We start from the raw sequence: 26837 nt of genomic DNA, 5'->3' as shown, positions 1-26837 counted from the left end.
GTTGTGAGTTCCATTCTGGGAACTCAATTCCCAGGTGCATTGAGCATAGAGTTGTCAACCTCCAGGTGGGGACTGGACATCTCCCAAAATTACATGCGATCTCCGGACTACAGAGATAAGTTCCCCTGAAGAAAATGGCTGCTTTGGAGGATGGGCTGTATGGCATTATACCCTGCTGAGGTCTTTCTCCTCCCCAAACTCTGCCTTTCCCAGGTTCTACCCCCAAAATGTCGAAGAATTTCTTAAACCAGAGTTGACAACACTTAATGGGGCCTGATTCAGATCAGGACCGCAGTATTCTGGGGAGAGGGGCTTATGCCTTCTTCTGTGCTGTTTTCTCAAACTAATGGTCTTGGGAACACCATTTACCCCAATGGGGGTTCTACATGTACTGACTGGGTACAGCTGGGTAACCCTAACAGGGCTAATAGAGGCCCTCAATGCCATTCAGGTTAAAAAAAAATAGTGCTGGGGGAAAAATAAGCCCCTCTCCCTATGTACCATGGTTCCAACCCAAATCAGGCCCGTGAATGCCTGGGAATTAAGTTTCCAGTGCAGAACTCACAAGACATGTCTGATTGAATGCACCCAGGAAGGAGGTGGGGTAAGCAGAACCTCTAGTGGAGCCACAATAAAATTCAATGATATTGCGCAAAAGAAGGCTGGAGGGAGAAAGGAGGCAATAAAATGCATTTGTATAAAGGAGGAAAAGGGCCTACATATGTTGCCAAAAAGTACTGATCAATATATTCAATACCAGTGGAGGAATCTGAGGGTGTTCTGGTGGGATACCTGCCAGTCTGAACCCATGATTTTGCCATCCCCCCTACAGTAGTGCAGAGGCAAAAAGGTATACAAGCATAACAATGATAGCTGCAGTTTTTACTGCTCCCCCAATTGCTACTGTTTAATATATTTTTAGATTGCTATTTATTGGTTTGTCTTAGGCATACTATTTATTGGATGTCTTGGTATTAGTGTAATTTTGTTTTGGTATTTGTGTAAATTTACTGCTGTAAGCCACTCTGTATTCCTCAGAATAGAATAGAATAGAATAGAATAGAATAGAATAGAATAGAATATAATATATAAAATAAATAAGCTACAACAATTTTAGAATTACCCAAAAAGGTTAATCGCCAGGAATTCACCATTTATCTGTCGATTTAGTTGTGTCTAGTATTTATTTTTGTTTAGTTCATTTCTGTTCTGCCTTTTCAAAAAAACAAACAAACAGTGAAGGCAGTTGAAAAGATAAATACAATTACTTTTAAAATTATCATATAATGTATACCAAACAAAAATGATAACACAGGGATAAAGCAACAGCTACTCAAAGGCTTTCCTGGACATTTTAAGTAGGTTTTCAGTTGATGCCAGAAAGCCTGTAGCTTTGCTAAGTACACTTCTCTGACAGTGGAGGTTCCTGAAAAAAAGGCCCCTTAGACAGTTTTAAAGCAAGGGTGCCCCCAGGCCAGGCCAAAACAGACAAAGAATATTAAGAGAAAGAATGCGGTGCCGGCAGTCCAAGCTTGAAGTCATATATTGTATGTAAAACTTCCCCCACCCTACTCCCTCATAGAAATAATTTCCTCCAGTTTTTCTCATTATCAAGAGACAAGATCACGAGAATGATGTCATATTAACAGCACGAGAAGCTAATGCAGCCTTTCCAAAAGAGGATGAAATCATGGTAGAGTTCTTTTAAACTCATCTTTTAAAAGAACAGAAACCTAAGTGGTAGCCATACTATTTCAGCCATGTGAATTTTAAATATATGTTATAGGTTTACAAATGGCTATTACAAATGGGAGTGGGAAACCGTTATATATTTTAAGACTAGCTTAGTAGACAGTTACACTTTTTTACTATTTCCATTAACATTGTTTTAATGTAGTGTGCAGCATAAAGTCAGTTTGTGTGGGAGAACCATACTTATTGGGTAACACAAGGGAAGATAAATTTCTGAGATGATAAAAACTAGAGTAGGTAAAATGCACGAATTAATTCACATAGACTATGAATATTAGGTGACAGTCATAAATGCTTCCAAAGACACACTCTGGTTGTGGTGTCTAGCACAGAAAGTTGTGATGACCACATTGGTCAACAAGGATTTTGAGCAAATTTATGCTGACTGAGAGATGGACCTGTATTATTTATAAAGTGTTTTGTGTTCGTGTTTTTGAAGAACCTCGCCCATTACAGCTGTTACCTAGTTTAGCTAAAATAGTGACTGGCCTTGTGTTTTTCTTGATTAGATTTGAATGTTCCATAATTATATTTCACCCTATATTTTCTCCATTTCTTGTCTCCTTGACTACCGTGTTGCTGTTGTGGTTTTACCTCCTACATAAAAGTCTGCCTAATGAGGAGCCACTGTATTGCATTTTAAGAAATGGGGTCTAGTCCAAGAATGTTTATTCTAGATCATCTTAGTCTTTATTAATCTTGAATATCGGTCATGGATTTTAGACAGATTTCACAGAATTCTCACAACTAGTGGGCCTGCTAACTGGAGAAGCTATTGACAGGTTCACAAATGCCTTAAAGTTAGGCTTCCTTTCCCCAGAAAATAGTAGTGGCATGGATTTTGACAGAGAGATTATTTACTTTACCTTCAGATCCCTATCTTTCCCATGTGTGTTACAAAGGGATGCAGCAGTTTCTTAATCGCTGTAGAAACAATAAAAGGCTGGCCATTCAAGAGAGGCATTGATTGATTTTGCCCAAGAGAGGCATTGACTTTAACCACCTTTTGGTGTTTCCAAATTGCCCTACCTTTTTGCTGTAGTCACCAGGCCATTTTTTTCCCATGAGCTCTTGAACCTTCAGATAATAGCAATTCTAATGCACCATGCAGTCTAACAGGTACTGATAAATACTGTGAGCACTAGAATATGCGGGCATATGAGAGCCCATTGTTTTCACCTCCTCATTCTTCCCACTTCTTTCACAATGCCTCCTTCTCTCTACCTGTCCTAGGGCTGCCAACCTCCAGGTAATAGCAGAAGATCTCCTGCTGTTACAACTGATCTCCAGCCGATAGAGATCAGTTTACCTGGAGAAAACAGCTGCTTTGGCAATTGGACTCCATGGCATTGAAGTCCCTCCCCAAACCCCGCCCTCCTCAGGCTCCCCCCCAAAAAACCTCCCGCCGGTTGCAAGAGGGACCTGGCAACCCTAACCTGTACCCTTCCCTTGCCACACTCATTCTTCTATTACATACCAGGTTGCTCCCTTTTTAACTGTTCTGGACAAAGCTCTCTCTTAAGGACGCTTCTCCCATTCCTGAATCTATTCCAGGAACACAGTGACAGTACTGACAACAATAAAAGTTCATCCTTCTGGTTTACTTGTCCGGTTGTCATCATTTATGGCATGGATGTCTGACACACCAGGCTCAATACATGTTCAGACCATAGCCATTTGGCTTTAGAGCTCTTGATTATTTTTAAAGTCTTCCAAAACTATCCCACTCTGAAGACATATTGAACTATTCACAAGGAAGCGTGGGCATATCTAATCTGAACTGTCAGAAGTAATGGAGACTATGCAACATTAATCATATTATGTAAGGATCTATTTTATTGTCCAAGAACCTGGAAAGTAATCCTGAAAGCTGAATTCTGTTTCTTAATTAATCCATTGCATCATTAACAAGTCAAGCTAAACATGACAACACCCCCAAGCCCACTATGAGGACGCCTTTGCCATTTTAAGGATGAAATTCCCTCTGTTTACAAATGCCGTGGGGGGGCGCTCAACGCTGATTCCCTCCACCTGTGCACCGGTCGTAAGAGCCCAAATGCCGCGGGGGGGGGGGGCTCTTTAAAATGGCATGAAGGGACCCATGCTGTGGTCCTGATCAGGATCACACCCCTCACATGGCTTTTGTAAATAGAGGGACTTCACCCTCTAAAACAGGGGAGTCAAACTCAATTGTTACAAGGGCCGGCTATGACATAGATGTCGCTTGGTCGGGCTGGGCCATACCTCACCAGGCCATATCGACAGTGGGGAGGGTGGCTGCCTCTGCTGGCTCGCGGGCCGGATAAGAGCTCTCAAGGGGCCAGATCCAGCCCCCGGGCCTTATGCTTGACACCCCTGCTCTAAAATAACAGAGGTAGCAGATGGTGTGTCTCAGCATGCTTTATGGGCTTGGAGGAGGAGTGTTGGGCACACACGGGCTTGACACTGCCTCCTCCTTCTAGCCCTGTCATGGACTCATGGAAAGTGGAAGGAAAGGTTAGAGAAAAATTTAGTCTGCGTAGTGGATAACATTAGACATAGACCTTGGAGTGTGGGGTTCAAATCTCTGCCGAACCACGAAACTCACAGACCTTGGTCCAGTCATTATCTGACTTCACAAGGTTATTGTGGAGAGAAAGGGATCAGGGGAGACTGTGAACACTCTTGGGATATCAGTGTGATAGAGGAATAATTCACGTTCTTAAATGGAACAATATATCCCTGTGACATCTGATAGCCATGAAAGGAGGCCCCTGCTCTCCACTGAGCTCTGCAACCCTACAGCGGAAGGAAAGAGTAATTTTGGTAAACTATGTGGCACTTTTGCCCTAGTTTATGTCCCTTTATGAAAAAGTGGGGTGGCACAGATGGAAGAATATTTTTATTGCTGATGTGTGGAAAGGGATGCAAACAATGTGTGCTATGCTTATATGTGGGTGTGCAAAATATGGCTTCACTGGGGAGTTTAGATAACTAATTATTTTAAGGTCTGTCACAGCCTGGGGCTAAATTCCACACCACTGACTTTTCATATATGTCAACAATGGAATGTAAAGCTGGAAAACAGCTCTGTTTGGAAGGCAGATGCAAACTATGGGACTTTTCCCATTCATTTATTATGCTACATAAATGAACCCCACCACTGCCTGAAATATAAACTGTCTGGTTAACAGTGCCTTCTGCCTCAAATTCTGTAAAACAACATTTAAAAGGTAAGGTAAAGGTCCCCTGTGCAAGCGGGTCATTCCTGACCCATGGGGTGACGTCACATCCCAGCGTTTCCTAGGCAGACTTTGTTTATGGGGTGGTTTGCCAGTGCCTTCCCCAGTCGTCTTCCCTTTACCCCCAGCAAGCTGGGAACTCATTATGTTTAGAAAATGTTAAGAAAAAGTTGAGGAGTAACTGTTAATTTTTTGAAACAGCAGTTTATTAATACACGACATTGTGAGTCAGACAAGTGTGTTAATATATACAGTTTTGTGCTTTTAAAAAAATGTTATCAGTTTTCTTTTAAATTCAGTGATTTTAGAGCCTGATTCTAAGTGCCAATAATGTGGGTTTAGTGCAGGGTTGCTAACCTCCAGGTGGTGGCTGGAGATCTCCCGCTATTACAACTGATGTCCAGGTGATAGAAATCAGTTCCCCTGGAGAAAATGGCCACTTTGACAATTGGACTCTATGGCATTGAAACCCTGCCCCAAACCCCACCCTCCTCAGACTCCACCCCTAAAATCTTCAGGTATTTCCCAACCTGGAGCTGGCAACCCTAACATAGTACCTGTGCATCAACTGTGTTGTTTTGTAATTGATGGGTACCTCTGTGTTTGTGCGGCAGGCCTAAGGGCTGATTTAGATTATATTTCAGTCCTACGTTGGGGGTGGGAATGGGAGGATTATCCCTCACCTCTCCACCCCCATAGCACACTAGTCCCACTTCCAACACCACCTCCAACAACAGCAAGTCACCGTATGTTCTTGTGTTACCAGATTTGGTGTTGCTGGGGTCAGAGGTGGCACTGGTGGGTTAGGTAAGCCAGCAGATAAAGGCATACGCCCCCTTCTTTCCTTTCTTTTCCATGTGTAAGGCTAGCTGGACGCTGCATCCCTAGTCAACAGCCAGTTCAGCAGAACAGACTCTTCTGTGTCATTTTGCCAGGCCATACAATCACTGTGACCATGTGATGCATTTGTTGGTGTGCTGTACCATTTCGGAATGCAAGTGGTGGAGTGTGCAGTGCATGTTTGACTGCTGCCTTATATAATAAACTCCTTGCATGTACAACTCTAATATTTCATAAGGAATGCAAGTCTAGTATTCTAGTATTCTAATTTTGTATATGCAAAGGGTTTGTTACATTGCAGAGTTGTCAATCATGCAGGTCCCCTTACACAGTCCGGTTCCGAAGTGGCTAAAATCCAGCATTAGATTTTTCGCATGGCCCTGAACACTGCTTCAGTCATCTGTCTCAGCTAGATATTTAACAAAGTTGCTTTAGGAATCATGCTTATTATTCACAAAATTCAAATTCATTTTGAACCTTATGACCAACTTCTGCAGTTTGCACACACTGTTAACAATTTTGATCTTATCACCAATGAAAAGTTAAGGGAACGTGTTCAATATAGAGCATGATGTCAACTATATTATTTTTGCAAAAGTTTTGGAAAAACAAATATAGAATCAATGTAAGAATTTGGCTCAGGAGGAACAGAATATTAACAGTCAGGGGACCCACAAGGACTTGCAGGGGGCATTTAATTTTCCTCTCCCCCCTCTATTTCTTCTTTCCCTTCCCTGAAAACCCCCTTTTCTACTTCCTTTTCACCTGCCAGGAGATTGGCATTTTCTGAGAATAGTGCTCTCTGGGGGGCGTATTGGGAAGGCAGTCATGCAGATACGAGGGTCCCTGACCAAACACCTGGCCAGTGTGTCCGGGGTGGCAGTTGGCTGGCCATCAACAGACAAAGCTGGGTGTTATCAGCATTCTGATGACAACCCAGCCCAAAACTCCAGACTGGCTGGGCAAGGGGGTGCATATAGATGTTAATATTGGAGAGAGGATCGCACCTTGCTGGACCCCACACAAAGAGATGTGCCATGGCGATACCCTCTTCCCCCAGTGCTACCCTTTTCCCCTGACCCTGTAGGATACAAAAGTAGATATAATACTTTGTAGACACATATTAGATCCTCTCCAGTCCACAGAAATGGCCATTTGTCTTTGCATTGATAATTCAAGGTTCCTCTAAATACAATCTAAATAAAATAGAATTTTCAAGAAAATTAATATGTTACATAGAAATTCAAGCCAACTTTTAACATTTTTCAGTAAGATCCAACACATTATTTGTATTTTTCATCAAGTATAATTTAATGGAGCGCCAGCGTGGTGTGGTGGTTAAGAGCGGTGGTTTGGATTGGTGGATTTTAATCTGGAGAACCGGGTTTGATTCCCCAATCCTCCACATGAGCAGCGGATGCTAAACTGGTGAACCGGGTTGGTTTCCCCACTCCCCCACATGAAGTTGGCTATGTGACCTTGGGCTAGTCACAGCTCCCGTAGAGCTCTCTCAGCCTCACCTACCTCACAGGGTGTCTGTTATGGGGAGGGGAAGGGAAGGTGATTGTAAGCTGGTTTGAGTCTTCCTTAAGTGGTAGAGAAAGTCCGCATATCCAAACCAACTCTTCTTCTTCTAATGCAAATATGTCTGTACCAATCATATGCATTCTGTTTTGAATTATAGCTCACCACTGCCACTTTGGATGGCAAACTGCAGTTGTTCCTACCCTGATGACGATCAGCCTCGACACCTTTGGCTCAGCTACACTGAGAGTAAAATCTCCCTGATGGAACAGAGAAGATTAGTAACTGGGCAAGCTGGAATGCATTTCCATTAAAAAAGAATCTGCCAGATTATTTGTACCTTCTATAAATCCATTGGGAGTTGCTTAAAGGCTTCTTCCTGGAAAAAATCAAGCAGCAAAAGTTTGGTAGAAGAATACTGAGTCTTTTCTATCCCTACTCCGGTTTAAACGTTATAGTATATATGCTTACACACTTCAATGAAACTTCACAAGTACTGGAAAGTAGTGAAATGACTTTTATTTTCAGATTGGATCCCACTATCAGTATGTCTCTGCCTGTACTGCATTTGGTAAATTTGTTAGGGAACAACAGGTAAAACTAGCTGGATGTTTACCATTTCTGTTCTGGGATTTCAGCAACTGCCCACACAACTAGCTTAAAAAAAAAAAAACCCAGAATTTTTGAGCAGTCAGTTGTCAAGGAGTAAGCCATAGACTACTTTTGTAATATTCCTGCCTGAATCCTCTATAATAAAGTGTTATTATAGTGACGCATTACTCTTGCCTCTTTATCCAGCAGAAATGAGATGCTGAACATCTCCTCTAGCATTGTAATGTGCTAACAGGGGTTTAATGCAGGGGTGATGAACACAATTGTTACGAGGGCCGGATATGACATAAATGTTACTTGGTGATGCCGGACCATGCCTTGCCAGCCCAGATTGAGAGTAGGGGCTGGCTTGCAGGTGAGATAAGAGCTCTCAAGGGGGCGGATCCAGCCCACGACCCTATGTTTGACACACCTGGTTTAATGTATTTCACATAAGCAGTAGATAGGCCAATGCAATCCCTGCCCCCATGAATGTTATACAATCCCTGTCTCCTAGTCTCCTAAAAATGTTAAATGACAACTTGAACAAGGTTTCTACCATTTTCTCCTGCTCTTAAGAACCAGATGTTTAAAGCATATGGTTTGTCCTCTTTCCGAGCAGACCAATGGAATGTTTCATTGTGCCATACCTACCTCTTATAGGAATTCTTTAAGCTAATTTTGAAGTAAAGACGATACGATCTGTAACTATTCTCAAAAGTGATCCTGAAACAAGAACATGCAAAAAGGAAGACCAAGTTCCAACAAAAATCAAAATACAGATAAAGTGCTATATTGCAGACCTCACACTTTGGAGTCCTTACAATGTTGCCACATTTCAGAAACTACTTACTCTAGAGTAGTACTATTGATTTTAACACAGATTACTGTTAAGTACTCAAATGTTTTTCACCCCTTAACTGTGCAGTAGTCCAATAGATTCAATTTCTAATTCAGATATTGTGGTATCACTGGAGGTGGACACAATTTTCTGAATTCTCCTTCTAGCCAATTCCATTTGACTTTCCATCAGATGAGGAAAAAAATGTGGACAGTTACATATGCAAAATCTTGTAGAAGCTAGTAACTAGGCAAAATGGAGGTTGGATGTGGAAACATGATAGCTGAGTCAGATAAAAATCCATGAATTATGTGCTGGAATAGACACCTTTTCGAAAGCAATGGAGTTGCTAGACAGATTTCAAATTTGGACATATTCATGCTGGCAATTCCTAAAAGCAGAAATGTCTGAGTCACTCTGTGGAGTGTTTCTGGCTATCTGAAACTGATGGGAAAGACCATCAGGGGATTTGGAAGAAGGTGCCACCAACATACAGATGACACCCAGCTCCACTTCTCTTTAACAGCTGAGTCAGGTGGGTCTGTGGAAGTCCTGAACAGGTGCTTGGAGATGGTAATGTGATGGATGATGGCCAATAAAATGAAGCTCAACACAGACAAGACTGAGGTGCTGCTGGCCAATGACAAAGCTGCTGAAGGGCTGAGGAGTCAGCCTATCGTGGAGGGGGTTGCAGTCTCACTGAAGAATCAGGTTTGTACCTTGGGGATACTGCTGGATCCTGGCCTTCAGTTGAAAGCCCACATCTCCTCTGTTGCGTGTAATGCCTTTCGTCGGTTTTATGTGATACACCACCTATGGCCTTGAAAAGTGTGGCCTGACCACAGTGATCCATGCTATGGTTATGTCAAGGCTAGATTACTGCAATGCACTTTATGTGGGGCTGCCTTTGTACTTGGTCCAGAAATTTCAGCTCATGCAAAATGCAGCAGACAGGCTAATGTTAGGGCCGGGATACAAGGGTCATATGACCTCAGTGCTAGAAGATCTGCACTTGCTACCCATTTGTGTCTGGGTATCTTACCTTTAAGGCCCTAAATGGCTTTGGGCAATGGTACCTGAAGGACTTTCTCCTTTCACATTCTCCAGCCTGCCAGTTAAGATCTCTCTCACAAGTCCTGCTATATGTACCCCTGCCTTCAGAGGTGAAGTGGGTAGCAACCAGAGACAGGGCTTCTTCAGCAATGACACCTTGCTTATGGAATGCCTTTCCTCTTGTGGCTTGCCTGGCACCTATGACGCTTTCTTTTAGGCATCAGGCCAAAATTGTTTCTGTCACCCAGGCTAAATCAAGGCATTGATCTTTTGACACTATTTTAGCCTGGAAACTGTTATTTTAAACATCAGCCATCTGTTTTTATTCTCTGTGTTTTTATGCTGGCTGAGTTTTAATGTTTGATTTTAAGTAATATATTTTAATGTCATGTTTTATCATTTTTATCTTGTAAGCCACCTTGGGCAGTTTTCTGAACATTAAAAAAACTCTGAGTCAAACATTTGGTTTTTGTCCTCCAGATAATTCACTACATTTCATAAGTTTATCTTTGTTGCAACAATTTCCAGTCATATTACTGGCCTGCTACAATAAAACTGATGCCGTTTTATGTTCAGACTGCTCACATGGTATCTTTACATGTCACTGAGAAATTTTTGCTCACATAAAGGTGCATTTCTGTTTTTGGCTCTTCCCCTGAGGGCAATCTTGAGATGTCTGTTGTGCACATACTTCCTTTCCCATTACATGGAAGCAGTCTGTTGTAAAGTGGTACTCTCACACTCACCAAATATATGACTATGGCTTATTTCAATAATGAAATCCTTTAGCATGACAAATTGCTTCCAGACATTAAGAACATAAGAAAGGCCATGCTGGATCAGACCAAGGCCCATCAAGTCCAGTAGTCTGTTCACACAGTGGCCAACCAGGTGCCTCTAGGAAGCCACAAACAAGACGACTGCAGCAGCACCATTCTGCCTGTGTTCCACCGCACCCAAAATAATAGGCATGCTCCTCTGATCCTGGAAATAATAGGTATGTATCATGACTAGTTTTCATTTTGACTAGTAGCCATGGATAGCCCTCTCCTCCATGAGCATGTCCACTCCCCTCTCAAAGCCCTCCAAGTTGGCAGCCATCAGTTCTTCTGGTATGCAAGAGGCATGAGGATGAGGCAGGCACAGCATCTCTCTGTAGGCACAATTACCAGTAACAGAACTGGCCATGAAGGTGGCCATTGTTTTATTGTACCCTTGGGATTGATTAGAAACTTAAAGTGTATTGTGATTCAACTCTGAATCATAGTTGGATGCTAAGGATCACATACTTCACTTTGGATTTAATTTTATCTCAGAACAGGTATTTAATAACACTTATGCTGTCTTTCCCTTCCATTTATCCATGATATAAAAATGCAGCTCTAATAACCTATCTTGAAGTCTTCTGGGGGGGGGATCTTCCTTTTAATCTCAAAGATATTGTAATTGATTGCATGGAGCTTTCTCCATTCTAATGAAAGGTTCTGGACCACTTAGAAGCTTGCACACACAATTTTGTGATATTTTGGTAGGTCCAAATAAAAGATATTACATGATTTTTGGATTTTCCTGTGAACTTACATGACTGCACACAACCTATCTCCACCATTCATATGGCTTCTGTATTTCACAACATTTGGTACATGAATATTTATTGCATGATTCTTTATATAAGTGGTGCCTCCAAATAACGATCATTGTGGTAAGCTTGCATGACGATATGGAATTATTTCTTTTCCACAAGTGATGTGCATTGTCCAATCTTGAATGTTCAATTATTAGAACAAATGGGAAACTCAAGAGAAAATAGCCAGCCATGATTCATCTCAACATTATACAACTGGTATTCCCTAGTATTAGGCATGGGTGTGAAAGTAGGATGATGAAGAATGTTGATTCATTTGAAACGTGGTATTGGAGGAGAGAGCTGCCACTGGAATTCTGTGTCTTGTGTTGGGCTTTGTAAAAGATTCTTGCCCCAAGCTAGTTCAGTCCATAAAGTGCCTTTATACGGGCATGTATACCCTATATCTGAATCAAGGAAAACTGTTTCCCCTCTACTTTTTTTCAAAGGAAATTTTGTTTTTCCACATTTATTCCTAACTTCAGACCTACGATTCACCTCATGATATTACTGGGAGCAAAATGAGGACTGCAGACTTTCCTGACCCCAAGTGCCCCATGAGCTTCACCAGTGCCCATGATTCCTTTGCCCCTGCTACCCATTTGCCCCAAAGCAAGGCATTTGGCAGTATGGTGGCAGGGAGGCCTCCTTGTATGATCCCCATTAGCTCTCCTGCCACATGATACAACAGTGTCCCTGGTGTCAGGAACCAAGGGATATGCAATTGTAGCATCTCAGGCTAACCAAGGCCCCATCCCACAAGCATCCCTATTGCCCCCAATGCTGACAGGTAAGAATGGTATGAAAAGATAGAAGTAGCAATGGATACATGTGACTGGGTCAGGGCAAACCCTTTATGAGCTGAGCCTAAAATGTGGGGGCACATCACGTTGACCAAAGTATGGCCTACACATGCTTGACATCCCCTTCCCCTTAATTTTCTCAGTCAAGGCAGCAAAAAAAAGTTTAGAAAGGGCCTAGCAGGTTGTCATCTACCTTTGACTTGGGGTGACAAATTGTTATCTGTGGAGATCCTGTCATAACTGTCTTTTTTAAAAGAAACAATTGTTTTGCAGGTTTCTGTGTGGTTTGAAAACCCTGTTTGATTCAGGGAATCTTAGGACAAAAGACGTGTGTATCTACTGTGGCAAATAAAACCTCTTCCACATGCTTTCAACTCTCTGACTTCCTCCTGTCCTTACAGAGCTCTCACCACTGTAATTAGGAACAGGACAGAAGATTATATACATTCCAATGATACATTATGAGAACATATATTTAGGGCGGATAAGTCTATGTGGACTGCAAAATCTGTGTAATGAGAAGAAACCAAAAGGGAAATAAAGAAATCAAACAAAAACCAGAAAGCTCTATACATTTTTGCACATATTCCATTATTACTCATTACGTTAATCAAGCTGTAACCTGGACAATATTTCGGATATAATAAAAGATGGACAGGCTTTAGTGAACTGTGATATATACAGCCAATCCAAAGAAAATTAGGCATAGCACCGATTTAATTAGGGCATGGTTGTTAAGTTTACTGCAGTGTTAGGGGGGGGCCTGCTTGTTACAGGCTTCAGACCACAAGACTGGGGTATAAAAACTGGAACCACGAGTACAGAGCCTATCAGATGGGTCCCTGCTGTCCAAAAGGGTGACAATCAAAAAAAGGCCATGTAATTGGCTCCACCCATCAAGCGAGTGGTGACAATTAGATGGGAAGGGCAACTGCCCCCTTGTAGCATGGGCTGATGTCAAATAAAAGTGGCATCTGTCCCAGGGTTCGTCCTAAACCATATTTCCCAGTGTGCAAAAAGTAGAAGCATTTCCTCATTCACCTTCTTTTGTATTTTTTTTTGAGAAGCACCCTAGCATAACTGCACAAAAAGTTCTCAATGTCCTTTCCCACCCACCCCCACCCCTGCTGTATAATCACATGTAGTTGTAGTTGTCCCACAACAGATAACATTTGAAGGGGCTCTAAGTGGTGCCAGCATGGTTAAAAGCAGTGGTTTGGAGCGGTGCACTCTGATCTGGAGAACCGGGTTTGATTCCCCACTCCTCCACATGAGCGGCGGAGGCTAATCTGGTGAACTGGATTAGTTTCCCCACTCCTACACGTGAAGCCAGCTGGGTGACCTTGGTCTAGTCACAGTTCTCTTAGAGCTCTCTCAGCCCCACCTACCTCACAAGGTGTCTGTTGTGGGGAGGGGAAGGGAAATGATTGTAAGCCGGTTTGATTCTTTCTCAAGTGGTAGAGAAAGTCGGCATATAAAAACCAACTCTTCTTCTTCTTTGCATCCATTTCCTTAATGAATACAGGGATGGACCTTGAAAGAATGCCAATGCTAGGTTCAATGTTTCTACTGTTGACATCTCATCTATTGTTTAGGCTGGCAGTCATTTTGCTGATTTGGTATCATTATTATAAAAGGACTTTTAACTCCAAGCTGGTGTCCATTGGCGTTTTATTGGCGAACATTGTTTTATTTGCATATAATGCTAAAATCCTAATACACATTTATTAGGGAGTAAGTCTCATTGAATTAAGACTCACTTCTGAATAAACAACATTAGGATTGCAATGAAAGCCATATGTCTTTATTCTCAGCCCCTTTTTGTCTCCAGAAAAGTGCTGAAAAGAAGCCATGTAAATATTTGTCAGGTACGTGCTTGGCTACTTCCAACTCTCTCCAGACAAAAGGAGCAGAAAGCAAGCCAAAGAATCACATCCACAAGCAGAGAAAAAAGGTCCAGGTGCTACAACTAAGCCACATACCAGATCTACCTGGCATTTATGCTGAAGACACCAGAAGTTAAATGTTCTGATCCTACTGATTTATATTTATCGAACTTGGCATGCCATCTTCTGAACAAATATACCTGGAAATTACTGAGTACCAGGACGTATACTGGGACTTTGTCAGAGCTAAACCAGCAGTTCATATATCCTTCATGCAATACTTAAGACAAACAGAGTTGCTTATATAGGGGATGCTATCAATGTATTTGCAACAGAAGTGGTGTAAAAATTTATACATAGCTACAAGAGGCAACAAGATTTGAGGCCTTTAGAGCAGTATCAGAGTTGAAAAATGGTGGCTGGGTTGGGAGATGAAAGAGGGTGGCAGTTAGCAGGCTCACAGAGCATTCCTGAGAGGAATGCCTGCGCCGGTCTTTGGAGGCAATGCGGCTGCGCTACCTCCTCCCGGTGTTAAAAATCCGTGCAACCAGGAGATACACCACCTAAAAAATGGCGTATCTCGGCAAAAATAAAGGGTGTTCCCAGCCCGAAAGGGCTTTGGAGGCTGCCTAAAGGCAGCTCCTCCCCCAGCCCGGAGCTGGAACGCCCTGGGAATGCCTCCCGGGACGCTGGCACAGCCTTTGACGGTGTTTGGATGCCACTGGAAGGCCCCTGTCGGCGTCCCAGGGCGGCACTGCCATAGCAGGGCTCCGCGACTAGCATCCGGGCCTTCCCGCCAGCGTTCGGGCCACTAATGCCGGCTTTAGTTGCCCAGACACTGGCGTGGGGGGCCCGGGTGCCATTGCGGCATCTTCCTGGCCTTTTTTTAAAATATTTTTTTATTAATTTTTATAACATAAAACAAAAACAAACAAATACAATAATAATAATATAAAAAATTTAAAAAAGAAAATACAAAAGAGTATCTGTATGTACTTATTAATGCATTAATACATTCATGGTTACAAAATTATAAAGATACCCCTTCGACTCTTCGCCCACCTTAAAAAAGTGACCCATCACCTGACTTCCGAAGAAGTGTCTTAACAGTTTTAAAAATATCTATTAACAGTAAAATATAAAGATATTAAAACTAGTTTCTATAACTCACTAATTAAAGTAGTAAAATCCATTTTTGCCAGTTTATCCCACTATGTGACGGCCTTTGCCCAAGTTTTTTTTTAATTCTTCCATATCTTTTCCATGTAGGAATTCGGTTAATTTGGCCATCCTCATATACATCCCTAATTTCTCTCTGCAGTCACGAATTGAAGGTTTATTCACTTGCTTCCGAACTTTAGCTATTACAATTCTTGCAGCAGCAAAACTATACTGACAAATAACCCTGTCATTATTGCACTTTTTTTTTTTTTTGTGGAATTCCCAATAAACAAAATGCAGGTTTTCTTTTTACTCTACCATTAATCAAATTATTGGTTCGCCCTTAGATCTCAGGAATGCGCTGTCCAGGTGATAAGGTTTTTAAACAAGTTTTCAGGAACTCCCTTTGTGGCCTTAAGCAAGCCTCTCAGTATCACAGGTGGAAATAAAAATAGCGATCCATGTTAGAGAGGAGGGGGGTCAAACATAAGGCCTGCAGGCTGGATCTGGCCCCTTGAGAGCTCTTATCTGCCCCACGAGCCAGCCAAGGCAGCCCACCCACCCACCCACCCACACTCTCAATCTGGGCTGGCAAAGCCTTGCCTGGCCCAACCAAGTAGGATTTATGCCATATCCAGCGCTCATAACAAATGAGTTCAACACTCCTGCTCTAAAGCACCACAGAATTTCTAAATTTTGCTAAGAGGTAAGTATTATTAGCAACCTTAGTATGTGAATCCATTCCGTAAAACCATTCCATAGAGCAACTGATGCTTTCCCCATCGTAAACAGGAATCCTGACGTGATCAAAAAAAGGCAAAGATACGCCAGGAGAAAACCGTTTGCGGACAAACACCTCTCCCAGGAACCCTTAGGCAGATATGTGTTGTAAAGAGCTGGGCGGAACAAATCAGATTGGCACTAAACCATACGAAGGAAAAGCTCACACCCATTTTAAAGTATATCATGGGCCGAAGTGGCTTTCACACCGACTCTGGTTAATGGAAACCCAATAGCCATTCAGAATCCAAGTTTATTTCACAAACAGTGCCCGCTTGATCTGTCGAAACTAAACCATGCACACATGTCACAAAAATGATGACTCAAACATGCAAAAATTCCAAACCCTGTGGGGAAAAAGTCTTTAAGCATTTCTCGTGGCTTCTACTATAATTTGCAAAATCTCCAAAAGGCTTCAGCTGGTTACTCAGGAGCCTCTTCTTGTAAGTCTCTGGCAAAGTCTCCTCAATTGCCTTTGCAACAAGAGAATTCACAAGTCCACTGGGATTTACTGAATCTCCCATCTTAAAGGGAGCATGACAAAAGCTATTGGGAATCTTGCTTGTTTCTCTGCTAGCAAAAAGCACATTGCTAGAAATAAACTGTTGGCTAAATTTAGGGTTGCCAGGTCCCTGTTCGCTACCGGCGGGAGGTTTTTGGGGTGGAGCCTGAGGAGGGCGGGGTTTGGGGAGGGGAGGGACTTCAATGCCATAGAGTCCAATGGCCAAAGCAGCCATTTCCTCCGGGTGAACTGATCTCTATCGGCTGGAGATCAGTTGTAATAGCAGGAGAGCTCCTGCTAATACCTGGCGGCGGGCAACCCTAGCTAAACTAAAGGGCATTGGGCTAAATAAAACAAAAGTAGTTCCTGATTTCATCGCTTGCTTCAAAAATGGTTTCATGTTAGTTTGGTGCCCTGTCCGTCCTCCATTGCCCTTTTGTCCTCGCAGCAGCCTGATGGGGTTTGTTAGGGAAGTCACATCTGTGCTGTGTCACACATATCTGTATGCTGCAGGCATCACATGAAGAACTTCCCCAATGGCTTGCTTGTGACATAGTTACAACACCCCAAACACAAAGCGTTTCAGTAGAATCGGTTCAGCTGCAGTATGTCAGATGGCAAATAATCCTGTGGTATACAAGTTCTGTATAATTGGATTAATTCCACGGTCAAATTGGACCATGCTGGATAAATGGCTGAGGGGCTGTCTTTGATAAAGAATGTTTTCCCTTGTGGTGTTCTTACTCAATGTGTTTCAGATTTATAGCAGAGGGTGGCACTGGGGAATCAATCTCTCCCTTGTGGATAATGCCTAGCATATATTATTAATTTGTTTTAGTTTCACTGGTTACTTTGAAGTGGGTACCCACTAATACCGTGGGATTAGATTTTCGCAGTTTGGTACCTTCTGGCCACTCAAGTTTCTGTTTCTTTCTTTAGTGGTTCTGATACTAGCATGCAGTCAGGAGCACTTAGAAGATTCTCCCTCTTGCTCATATAAAATCCTTCCTTTTGTCTGTGGAATGTTTCTTTCCATTCCGAGTTGTCTTTTCCTCAACTCTTCTTTCCTGCACGGTACTGTTTTGGTCACATGTGTATCTTTGCCTTAAAGGGAACCTTTTTTTAAAATTGTTTTACTATCATGATTTAAGCCACATGCTGAGTTTGTCTATTATGGATGCCATATGCAGAAGTATCCATAAAATTATGTATGGAAGATACCTCAACTGTAGAGGTTCAGTCTAGATAATTAAACTCTTTTAAAAAGGTAAAGGTCCCCCTGTGCAAGCACCGGGTCATTCCTGACCCATGGGGTGACGTCACATCCCGGCGTTTCCTAGGCAGACTTTGTTTGTGGGGTGTTTTGCCATTGCCTTCCTCTGTCATCTTCCCTTTACCCCCAGCAAGCTGGGTACTCATTTGACCGACCTCGGAAGGATGGAAGGCTGAGTCAATCTTGAGCCGGCTACCCGAAACCAACTTCCGTTGGGATCGAACTCAGGTCATGAGCAGAGTTTGGACTGCAGTACTCATTAAATCCCAGACAATGAAAAAAAATAAACCAAACTAGGAGAGTATGAGCTACTCATTGTGATCTCTATATCCACATTTTTTTCTTAATAACTTGCATCTCCATGGCCTCTTTTAGGTAAAGCAGCAACCCTTTTTGCAGTTTCTTTCTATGAAAATGTGCATGCTGCAATCCTCTGTGCTCCCTGGGGCTTACTTTGAAGTAAACACACGAAAAGTCAGGATGTTGTCAAAGAATGTTTTCTTGTTATTGAAACAGGCTGGCTTCATCCTGACATCTAGAAGAACTTATTTTGGCTGGAACCTAGGCTTGCATGGATGAGATGATGGCACCAGCAGACTATGGATATTTCTCTGCTGCTGCTGTAGCCAGTGTGGTGTAGTGGTTAAGAGCAGTGGACTCTAATCTGGAGAACCAGGTTGGTTTCCCCACTCCTCCACATGAAGCCTGCTGGGTGACCTTGGGCTAGTCACAGTGTTCTCAGAACTGTCTCAGCCCCACCTACTTCACAAAGTGTCTGTTGTGGGGAGAGGAAGTGAAGGAGATTGTAAGCCAGTTTGATTCTCCTTAAAATAGGTACAGAAAATTGGCATATAAAAACCAACACTACTTCTACTCTCTTCTTCCCTCTTCTTCCTCTTCTCTCTACTTCTTTTCTTGGCCACCTGGCCAATCTGAAGTTACCATTTACAGGATGCATGCAATTATACAGGTGCAAAGAGGGGACAAATTACAAGTGATTCCATTCTTTAATCCATCAGAATCAGCCAACTTAATTATCTGAATGACCATGGTCATAAGAGATACTGCCTCTTCTCTGGTAAAGGAAATTACTTACAGTGCAATCCTAAACAGAATTACACCCTTCTAAACCCCATGGCGAAGAGTGGTAAACTGCGGTATTGCAGTCCAAGCTCTGCTCACGACCTGAGTTCGATCCCAACGGAAGTTGGTTTCAGGTAGCCGGCTCAAGGTTGACTCAGCCTTCCATCCTTCTGAGGTTGGTAAAATGAGTATCCAGCTTGCTGGGGGTAAAGGGAAGATGACTGGGGAAGGCACTGGCAAACCACCCCGTAAGCAAAAGTCTGCCTAGTAAAAGTCGGGATGTGACGTCACCCCATGGGTCAGGAACATAAGAACATAAGAAAGGCCCTGCTGGATCAGACCAAGGACCATCAAGTCCAGCAGTCTGTTCACACAGTAGCCAACCAGGTGCCTCCAGGAAGCCACAAACAAGACGAGTGCAGCAGCACCATCCTGCCTGCGCTCCACCGCACCCAAAACAATAGGCATGCTCCTCTGATATTAGAGAGAATAGGTATGCAGCATGACTAGTATCCATTCTAACTAATAGCCATGAATACCCCTCTCCTCCATGAATATGCCCACTCCCCTCTTAAAGCCCTCCAAGCTGGCAGCCATCACCACATGCTGGGGCAGGGAGTTGCACAATTTAACTATGTGTTGCGTGAAAAAATACTTCCTTTTATCTGTTTTGAATCTCTCACCCTCCAGCTTTAGCAGATGACCCCGTGTTCTAGTATTATGGGAGAGGAATGACCTGGTGCTTGCACAGGGGACCTTTACCTTTACCTAAACACTTTGACTTCAATGGATTTTTTCTTAGGATTGCCACAGCAGCCACAAACTAGTTCTGTAGCATAAATGGCTATGTTGCAGGGTCAAAGCTGCTTGGCATGGAACCATGCTCCAGATGAGCAGGGGTGGTCTGGGAGGCCAAAACAGCCTTGGGAAAGGGTCCCACTTCCCTGACTAAGGGGTGAGCAAAGGAGGAAGAGGCCCCACCCAGCCCCCAACTGGGGAAGGGAAGGAGCAGCCTTGCCACAGCTCCCGCCCACCTTGCACGCTCATGCCTTATATGGGGCAGGGGCTGCTGGCTCGTAGTAGAGGCTCACGGCAGCCTCGCATGAGCCAGGACCTGCCAGCTCATGGTGGTGGCTTGCATCCACCCCACGCAAGGTGGCCGTGGCTCCTTCCCGCCTGGTGTGGGGCTGCCCTGGGGTTGGAATGGCCCCACAGACCATCATCCCACTGGGACTTTTCCTGGTAGCCTTAGAGGAGCTTCACCAGGGAAGTTTGAGGAGATATGATCAAGCATTCACCTTGTCTGCATTTGAATGAGACAAGGTTGCTTTGTCATGCTCTTTGTGTTGAAGTTCTCAGCGTGTCTAACAGAGAACAGGAAAGAATGGTTTTCAATTAAGTGCCTCAAACAGGATGCTGCTAAAAATATGCCACTGTAAAACACTACAAAATATTTTTAGGCCTGGGGTGTATTCAGTCAACATGACCCGCAGCATCTTTCAAATGCTTTAGGAAAACAGCGTCTATGCCAGCAAAATAGTTTCCAAGTTACTCAAGTTTTTAAGTGCTATCAGGGGGATCGCCTAGCATTCTTAGCAGAGAGGCAAGAGTGAATTGTAGACAATCTTGTGGAAAAGGTGGAGGGAAACAGATTTTCCTGGCATTAATTCATGAATATCACTTCCAACATCCTAGGGTGCTTAAGAGCTTTTTCATTCATGATTACCTACTGCCAGAGGACAGCTGCTAGGAAAACTTGAAGGCAGCAGGAAAAGAGGAAGACCCAGTATGAGATGTTTTGCCTCTATAAAGGAAGCCACAGCCCGCAGTTTGCAAGACCTGAGCGAGGCTGTTAATGATAGGACGTTTCAGCGGATATTGATTCATAGGGTTGCCATGAGTCAGAAATGACTTGACACCACGTAACATACACATAGAGGACAGCAGGAGGGCAATTAAAAAACCTTAGATAAGACTTTTTATAACATTATGTAAATTATTATAAAAGTTTATGAAATTTATAAAATTTTATAGAAAAAATATAAAATTATTTTAAATAAAATTTTATAATAGTATGTAAATTATTTTTAATAAAATTATGTAAATAATATGTAAATTATGTAAATATTATGTAAATAGAGATTATGTAAATAGAGAAAGATACTATCATCTGGTTCCCCTTTTTAGTTACATATCCAGGAATATTTGCCATGAGCCATCTTTATGGAAAAATCCTACAAAAATAAAGAAAGCCACACCAGGGGAATTTGAAACAACACACAGAATAAAACCTCTTGGACTCTGCTAGCCACTTTTTCGTGCACATGTTCTCATGCACATGTGCTCACTTTACAAATAAAACAGGGTATCAGTTCCTGGATCGTTGTGGGGTTTAAAAGGCATTCAATTATACATGTGTTGAATGTAACATGAGAATTACTCAGTGCACGTATAAAGTAAAATTAAAAGTACACTATAAAAAAGATTGTACATGCAGTCACTGTAACTTGTGAAAAGGGCTTCAGAAATAGTTTTGATGTGCAATCAGATGCATAATTGTGAATAAAATGAGTTCCCAAAATAGTCAGGGGACCTTAGGAACAGAGTGGGATGCAGTAGAAAGGATGAGGATATAGGTTTAGGAGAAATAACTACAAATCCTCCTCTTTCCCTCTTGCACAAGCTTTTCTATGATAAGAGCAAGTGCTCATGCAAGATGTTTGTGTTTGGGAGAATAAGAATGCCAGGTCACTACCTGGAACCTCTGGGAGGATTTTGGGTGCAGGGTGCAGCATTACACTGGTGCATGATGTCACTTCCAGTGAAAAACCAGAAGTGATGTCATGGTGTCAGGGTTGATGCTCTAGGGCTCTCCAAAACTCTATAGTTAAAGCACCCCCAGCATAATGGTATCATTTTTTGTTTTCAACAAAAATTATGTCAGATGCTGGCGCAACACCGGTACATCTCCCCATTTCCCCCTTATTTTGTTGCCACCAGCCCTTGCGGTGCCAGCTAGCATGGGAGGGGATGCCATATCAAGAGACCTGGCATCCCTAATGGGAGTAATTTCTGCCAATTCCCCATTCTTGCTGTACCCTCCATGCCTCTACATACTCTGTTATCAAGAGTTCCTTGATAAGGAGGAGTGTTTTGTGAGACGCAGGAGATCCCAGGGGGCTTCACAGGAATGAGCCCCTTCATGGCGTAAAGGTAAAGGTAAAGGTCCCCTGTGCAAGCACCAGGTCATTCCTGACCCATGGGGTGACGTCACATCTCGACGTTTACGGGGTGGTTTACCCATGCCTTCCCCAGTCATCTTCTCTTTACCCCCAGCAAGATGGGTAGTCATTTTACCGACCTCGGAAGGATGGAAGGCTGAGTCAACCTTGATCTGGCTACCTGAAACCAACTTCCGTTGAGATTGAACTCAGGTCATGAACAGAGTTTGGACTGCAGTACTGCAGGTTACCACTCTGCGCCACGGGGCTCCTCATGGCATAGATTCATTATATATATATGTGTGTGTGTGTGTGTGTGTGTGTATGTGAGTGTGTGTGTGTGTGTGAGTCTCTGTGTGTTCTGTTAGGAAGATAGACCCTGGAGAACCACAAGATTACAAGACAATGGGTTAGATTCTGCCAGCTTTTCCACTTGTTCGCTTCCAATTTCCCCTTCTCACTGTAACCACTTTCTCTTGTGGTTTTTGTCCACATGATCTCTGATATAACCTATGGTCAAAAGGGCCCCTTTCTCTCTTGCACTAGGGGAAAAGTTGGTAGGATACAGCCCAGTACTGTTGGGTATTCACTGGACCAATAGTCTGATTGTATAAGAGCAGATTCATATAAGTAGATTGAAATCCTACGCAAATTTACATGAAAGTAACTCATATGGTTTCCCTGGGCGATTTTCACTTTGCATTTTTACTTGCATATCAGTATTTGGCATTTTACTTGCATATCCATATTTGAGTATAAACATTAAAAGAGAGGGGCCCCTGTTGCTTCCTGTCCCACCCTCCAAGGCGCTCAGGGTGTTATACATGGATGGGGTTATCGTATTATTATTATTTTTTGTCCAGTTGCAATTTCTTAATGGGAAGAGGGAATATCAAACTTAACACGTGAGTGCCTTTTAATCTTGATGAGAAACTCATGCATTTGTACTCAGGTATCAGTTGGCAACTATTTCACTGAACACAGTGGTTGGGAAAATGCCACCCTGAGAGCAGGAAATGCCTGCTAGCCAATGCAGCTGTATCCATCTACAGCTCAGTCAAATAGAGGTTTTGCTATATCAGATTATGTCCATATGTTCTGAAGATCGCTTTGGATAAATGCAGTTATACTGTACTCCTGGAACAGTTTTCAGGTCCTAAAATGGCTTTAATCAAGCTAGCTCTATCCCTGTGTATAAGTGAAAGGGCCAGCGTTGCTAGCTAACATCAAATGTACTTACATCAAAGTCTCTGTTGAGCAAACTTTGTTGGGCAAGCTTATAAGACTCTGAACTAGCAATGAACTTATTTGAACATACAGCTCTTTCAATAGCTTGAGTTATGAACAAGCTAGTGAAGACTGTCCCTTTCCATCAAAGGGCCCTGACAAAGTTCATCCACTCTAAACCCATTGTTCAACTAAAAATATATATAATTGTAACTATAAATGAACAAGAGGTGGACTCACAAGCTTTGGTCTAATAAGGGAAATCCCATTACATTGTTGGCCCTTGTTCAATCTTTACCTCCCATGCCGACGTGTTGGCGCTAGTTCTGGCTTCTTCCACCCTTACCTCATTCCCCAGGTGCCATTTTTGGTTGGTATTGCAACCCAATTTACTGCCCCTTCCCCGTTTCTGCACATGTGCCGCTATTGCTCTTCATTTTTTAACGTTTAAATGCATTTCAAACCATAGTTTTCTACAAACGTGATATTGCAAGGCTCTCTGCAGTATCGTCAGCTGTGCAGTTGGAAGCAACTAAGCCAATGGCAGCTAAAAGGCATGACGCTTGTACAGTTGTACGAGCAACAAAGAGGCATTGTCATACAGTTCCCAAGATGAGACATCTGATCAAGGTTTGCTGGCTTTAGAGTCTCACTTGGCAAGTGTAAGGGAAAGCAGACAGAACAATAGCCAAGTAGTATTAGAGAGAGGCAGATCCATAATGTAGCCAACCATACTTGCATGTTATCAGCAAGTCTGTCTTCTCTTGGTATTCACTCGTATTTCTGAAATAACTTGATTAATTATCTGAGTTGCCTGCATTTAATTACTCCTTTCCTTCCTTCCTTCTCTCTTTTTTGTAACAATCTACAATTGGCTACAACAGTCATGCTCCAGAAAACACTTACCTAGTCAGGATTACAGCTGTTAAATCCCAAGCCAGGATCCAGCTGTATATATCATGACTATAAAATAACATGTTAATTTTTTCCCCACAGAACAAATAAGAGTGAAATCAGATGCTTGGCAGGAGGGGGAGGGCAGGCAGCATTTATTCTCCCCCCCCCCCCCCGCTGTTGAATGGCAGTTTCCAGTTATTATTCTTTTTATTCTGCTTAGTAAGAAGAAAAAGTATGCAGTAATAAAATGGTGTTCTAGCATGGGATTTACTGGTCATCTCCTACCAGTCCCCAATCATCCCCACTTCCTAGTGTCCAATTATTACAGGACACCAAAAGGGAGAACGCCTGCTTGCCTTGGGCAGGAACATAAATCCTTTTCTATCATAGGTTGTTCAGGGCAGAGATTTAACACCTCCCTATGCAAGGCGGAGAACAGGGTGAGTTCATGCGCAGGCCAGCACAGTTTGAAAGGTCAGGTATCCATCAGAGCACATCTAATGCCATCAACGCAGGCACCCTAATTTTGATTATTAGAATTCATGCTTTGAATTTTGCATTAAACCCTCTTCCTCATAATCACTTCAATGCCTCTTCCTGCTGCTGCTGCTCTTGATACTTTCTTTCTGCTACTTGGGCTTGCAAAGAAACTAGCAGTTTCTTCTCTGATGCAAGAGTGCCACATTTTTTAATTTCAAATATTTGGTACTTTTGTGGATCTAGGGCTGAGTTATTGATGCCATAATAGCCCAGACTAGTTAGATCTTGTCAGAGTTTGGAAGCTAAGAGGCAGGGCTGTAATAAGGGTGAGGTAAGTGAGGCACCTGCCTCAGGCTCATAAAGCTGAAAGATGCATATAATCAACTGCCCCCCAAAGCAGGGCTCCTTGCTGCTTGTCTCCTTTACAGTAAAAGTAAAGTGAAACAAAACCCCTACTGAATTTAGGGTACAAAAAGAGAATCTGAGGAACAGATTGCTTCTCAAGGAACAGGAAACCAATCAGAGAAGCTGTTGGGCCATTGTATGACCAAAGATAGAAGGATTGCTAAAGGAATATGGGGAGATGGAAGAGAACATCAATAAATTTTTTGCTTCTGTGTTCACTGTGGAAAGTGTGGGGCATGTACCCATGCCACAGCCACCATTTTTGGGAAGGGAGTCTAAAGAGTCAAATTGAGGTGAGAAGAGATGGCTCTAGACCTACTGAGGATTTTTTTTTTTTTTGCTGTCAAGTCACAATGGCAACCCCGGAGAGAGGTGTTTCCAAAGCAACAGACATTCAGAGGTGTTTGCCATTGCCTGCCTCTGCATCGTGACCCTGGCTCATTTGGCCTGATGAGGGAGAAGAAGAAGAGTTGTTTTTTATATGCCGACTTTCTCTCCCACTTAAGGGAGACTCAATCCGGCTTACAATCACCTCCCCTTCCCCTTCCCACAACAGACACCCTGTGAGGTAGGTAAGGCTGAGAGAGAATGACTTGCCCAAGGCCTCCACCGCTCATGTGGAGGAGTGGGGAATCCAACCCAGTTCTCCAGATCAGACTCCACCGCTCCAAACCACCATTCTTAACCACTACACCCCGCTCGCTCTCTAGAGAGTAAGGGTGTGGTGTGATTTTTATGGTATGAACATACCAAGTTGTGTAGAGACAGGATCTTCGGTGCCCTTTAGAAAGGGCACTCAGAACAAAAGCAAATCCTAGCAAACAGTGCCCAGTAACACAAAGAAACAAGAAAGTCCAAAATGCTACTTTAAAGAAGTGCAGGGCTGGTTCTTCCTCATACTCACTTCAATGCCTCTTCCTGCTGCTGCAGCTCTTGATACTTTCTTTCTGCTACTTAGCCTGCAAAGAAAAGAAAAGCAGTATCCTCAGTCAAGCTCTAAGCTTTTTCTCTCCTGGTGTAGGCCAGACTGACTCAGGGGAAAGAGTTTTACACAATGTCTTAACCACAACTCAACTAACAGCTTGACAAACTTTTTCATTTATAATATCTCCTAAAAGGGAAATTCTAATATGCAATTTCCTGTCACAGACCTGCAAAGAAATTAGCAGTTCCCTCAGATAGTGTCTAGGCTAGGGGTGTGCAAAAATAAATAAATAATAATTCAGTAATGTTTGGGTTCAGGTTTATTTGGCCCGATTTTGGGGGGAAAACCTGAAACAAGCCGAATACCCATACAGGTAAATATGGGCATTCGGCTTATTTTCGGGTTTCCTGAAAAAAATCAGTCCTGGGGTGTGTGTCATTTTTTGAGGTAGAGCCCCCAAATCCACAGCGTAGCTTGAAGGGACTCTCCTTGCACAACCCCCAAAGTTTGATGAAGATTGGGTCAGGTGATCCGATTTTATGGGGTTCGGAAGGCGTCACCTCCCTCCTCCATAAAGAAATACTAAGTTTGCAATGATTCTCTATGGAGGCAGGGACCCATTCCGGAACCCATAAAATTGGACCCCCTGACCCAATCTTCACCAAACTTTGGAGGTCGTGCAAAGAGAGTCCCTTCGAGCTACGCTGTTCGGTGTGAACATTGGCGAATTTGCCTTTACATTTTGAGC

At 42.9% G+C, this 26837-nt stretch overlaps 1 protein-coding gene across 1 annotated transcript in view; it reads left to right on the top strand.

Annotated features, from left to right (window-relative positions):
- The window catches only part of WDR27 (WD repeat domain 27), a 117428-nt gene extending 109797 nt beyond the window's left edge, over positions 1 to 7631 (top strand). Inside the window, exon 24 of the mRNA XM_056852973.1 lies at positions 7498 to 7631. Coding sequence (XP_056708951.1) covers positions 7498 to 7545 — 48 coding nt within the window. The 3' untranslated portion in view covers positions 7546 to 7631. The remainder of the gene's footprint in view (positions 1 to 7497) is intronic.
- The last annotated feature ends 19206 nt before the right edge of the window (positions 7632 to 26837 follow it).

The sequence above is a fragment of the Euleptes europaea genome, chromosome 7 (genome assembly GCF_029931775.1).
Source record: "Euleptes europaea isolate rEulEur1 chromosome 7, rEulEur1.hap1, whole genome shotgun sequence".
NCBI lineage: Eukaryota > Metazoa > Chordata > Lepidosauria > Squamata > Sphaerodactylidae > Euleptes > Euleptes europaea.
This window is presented reverse-complemented; position numbering and strand designations above follow the sequence as displayed.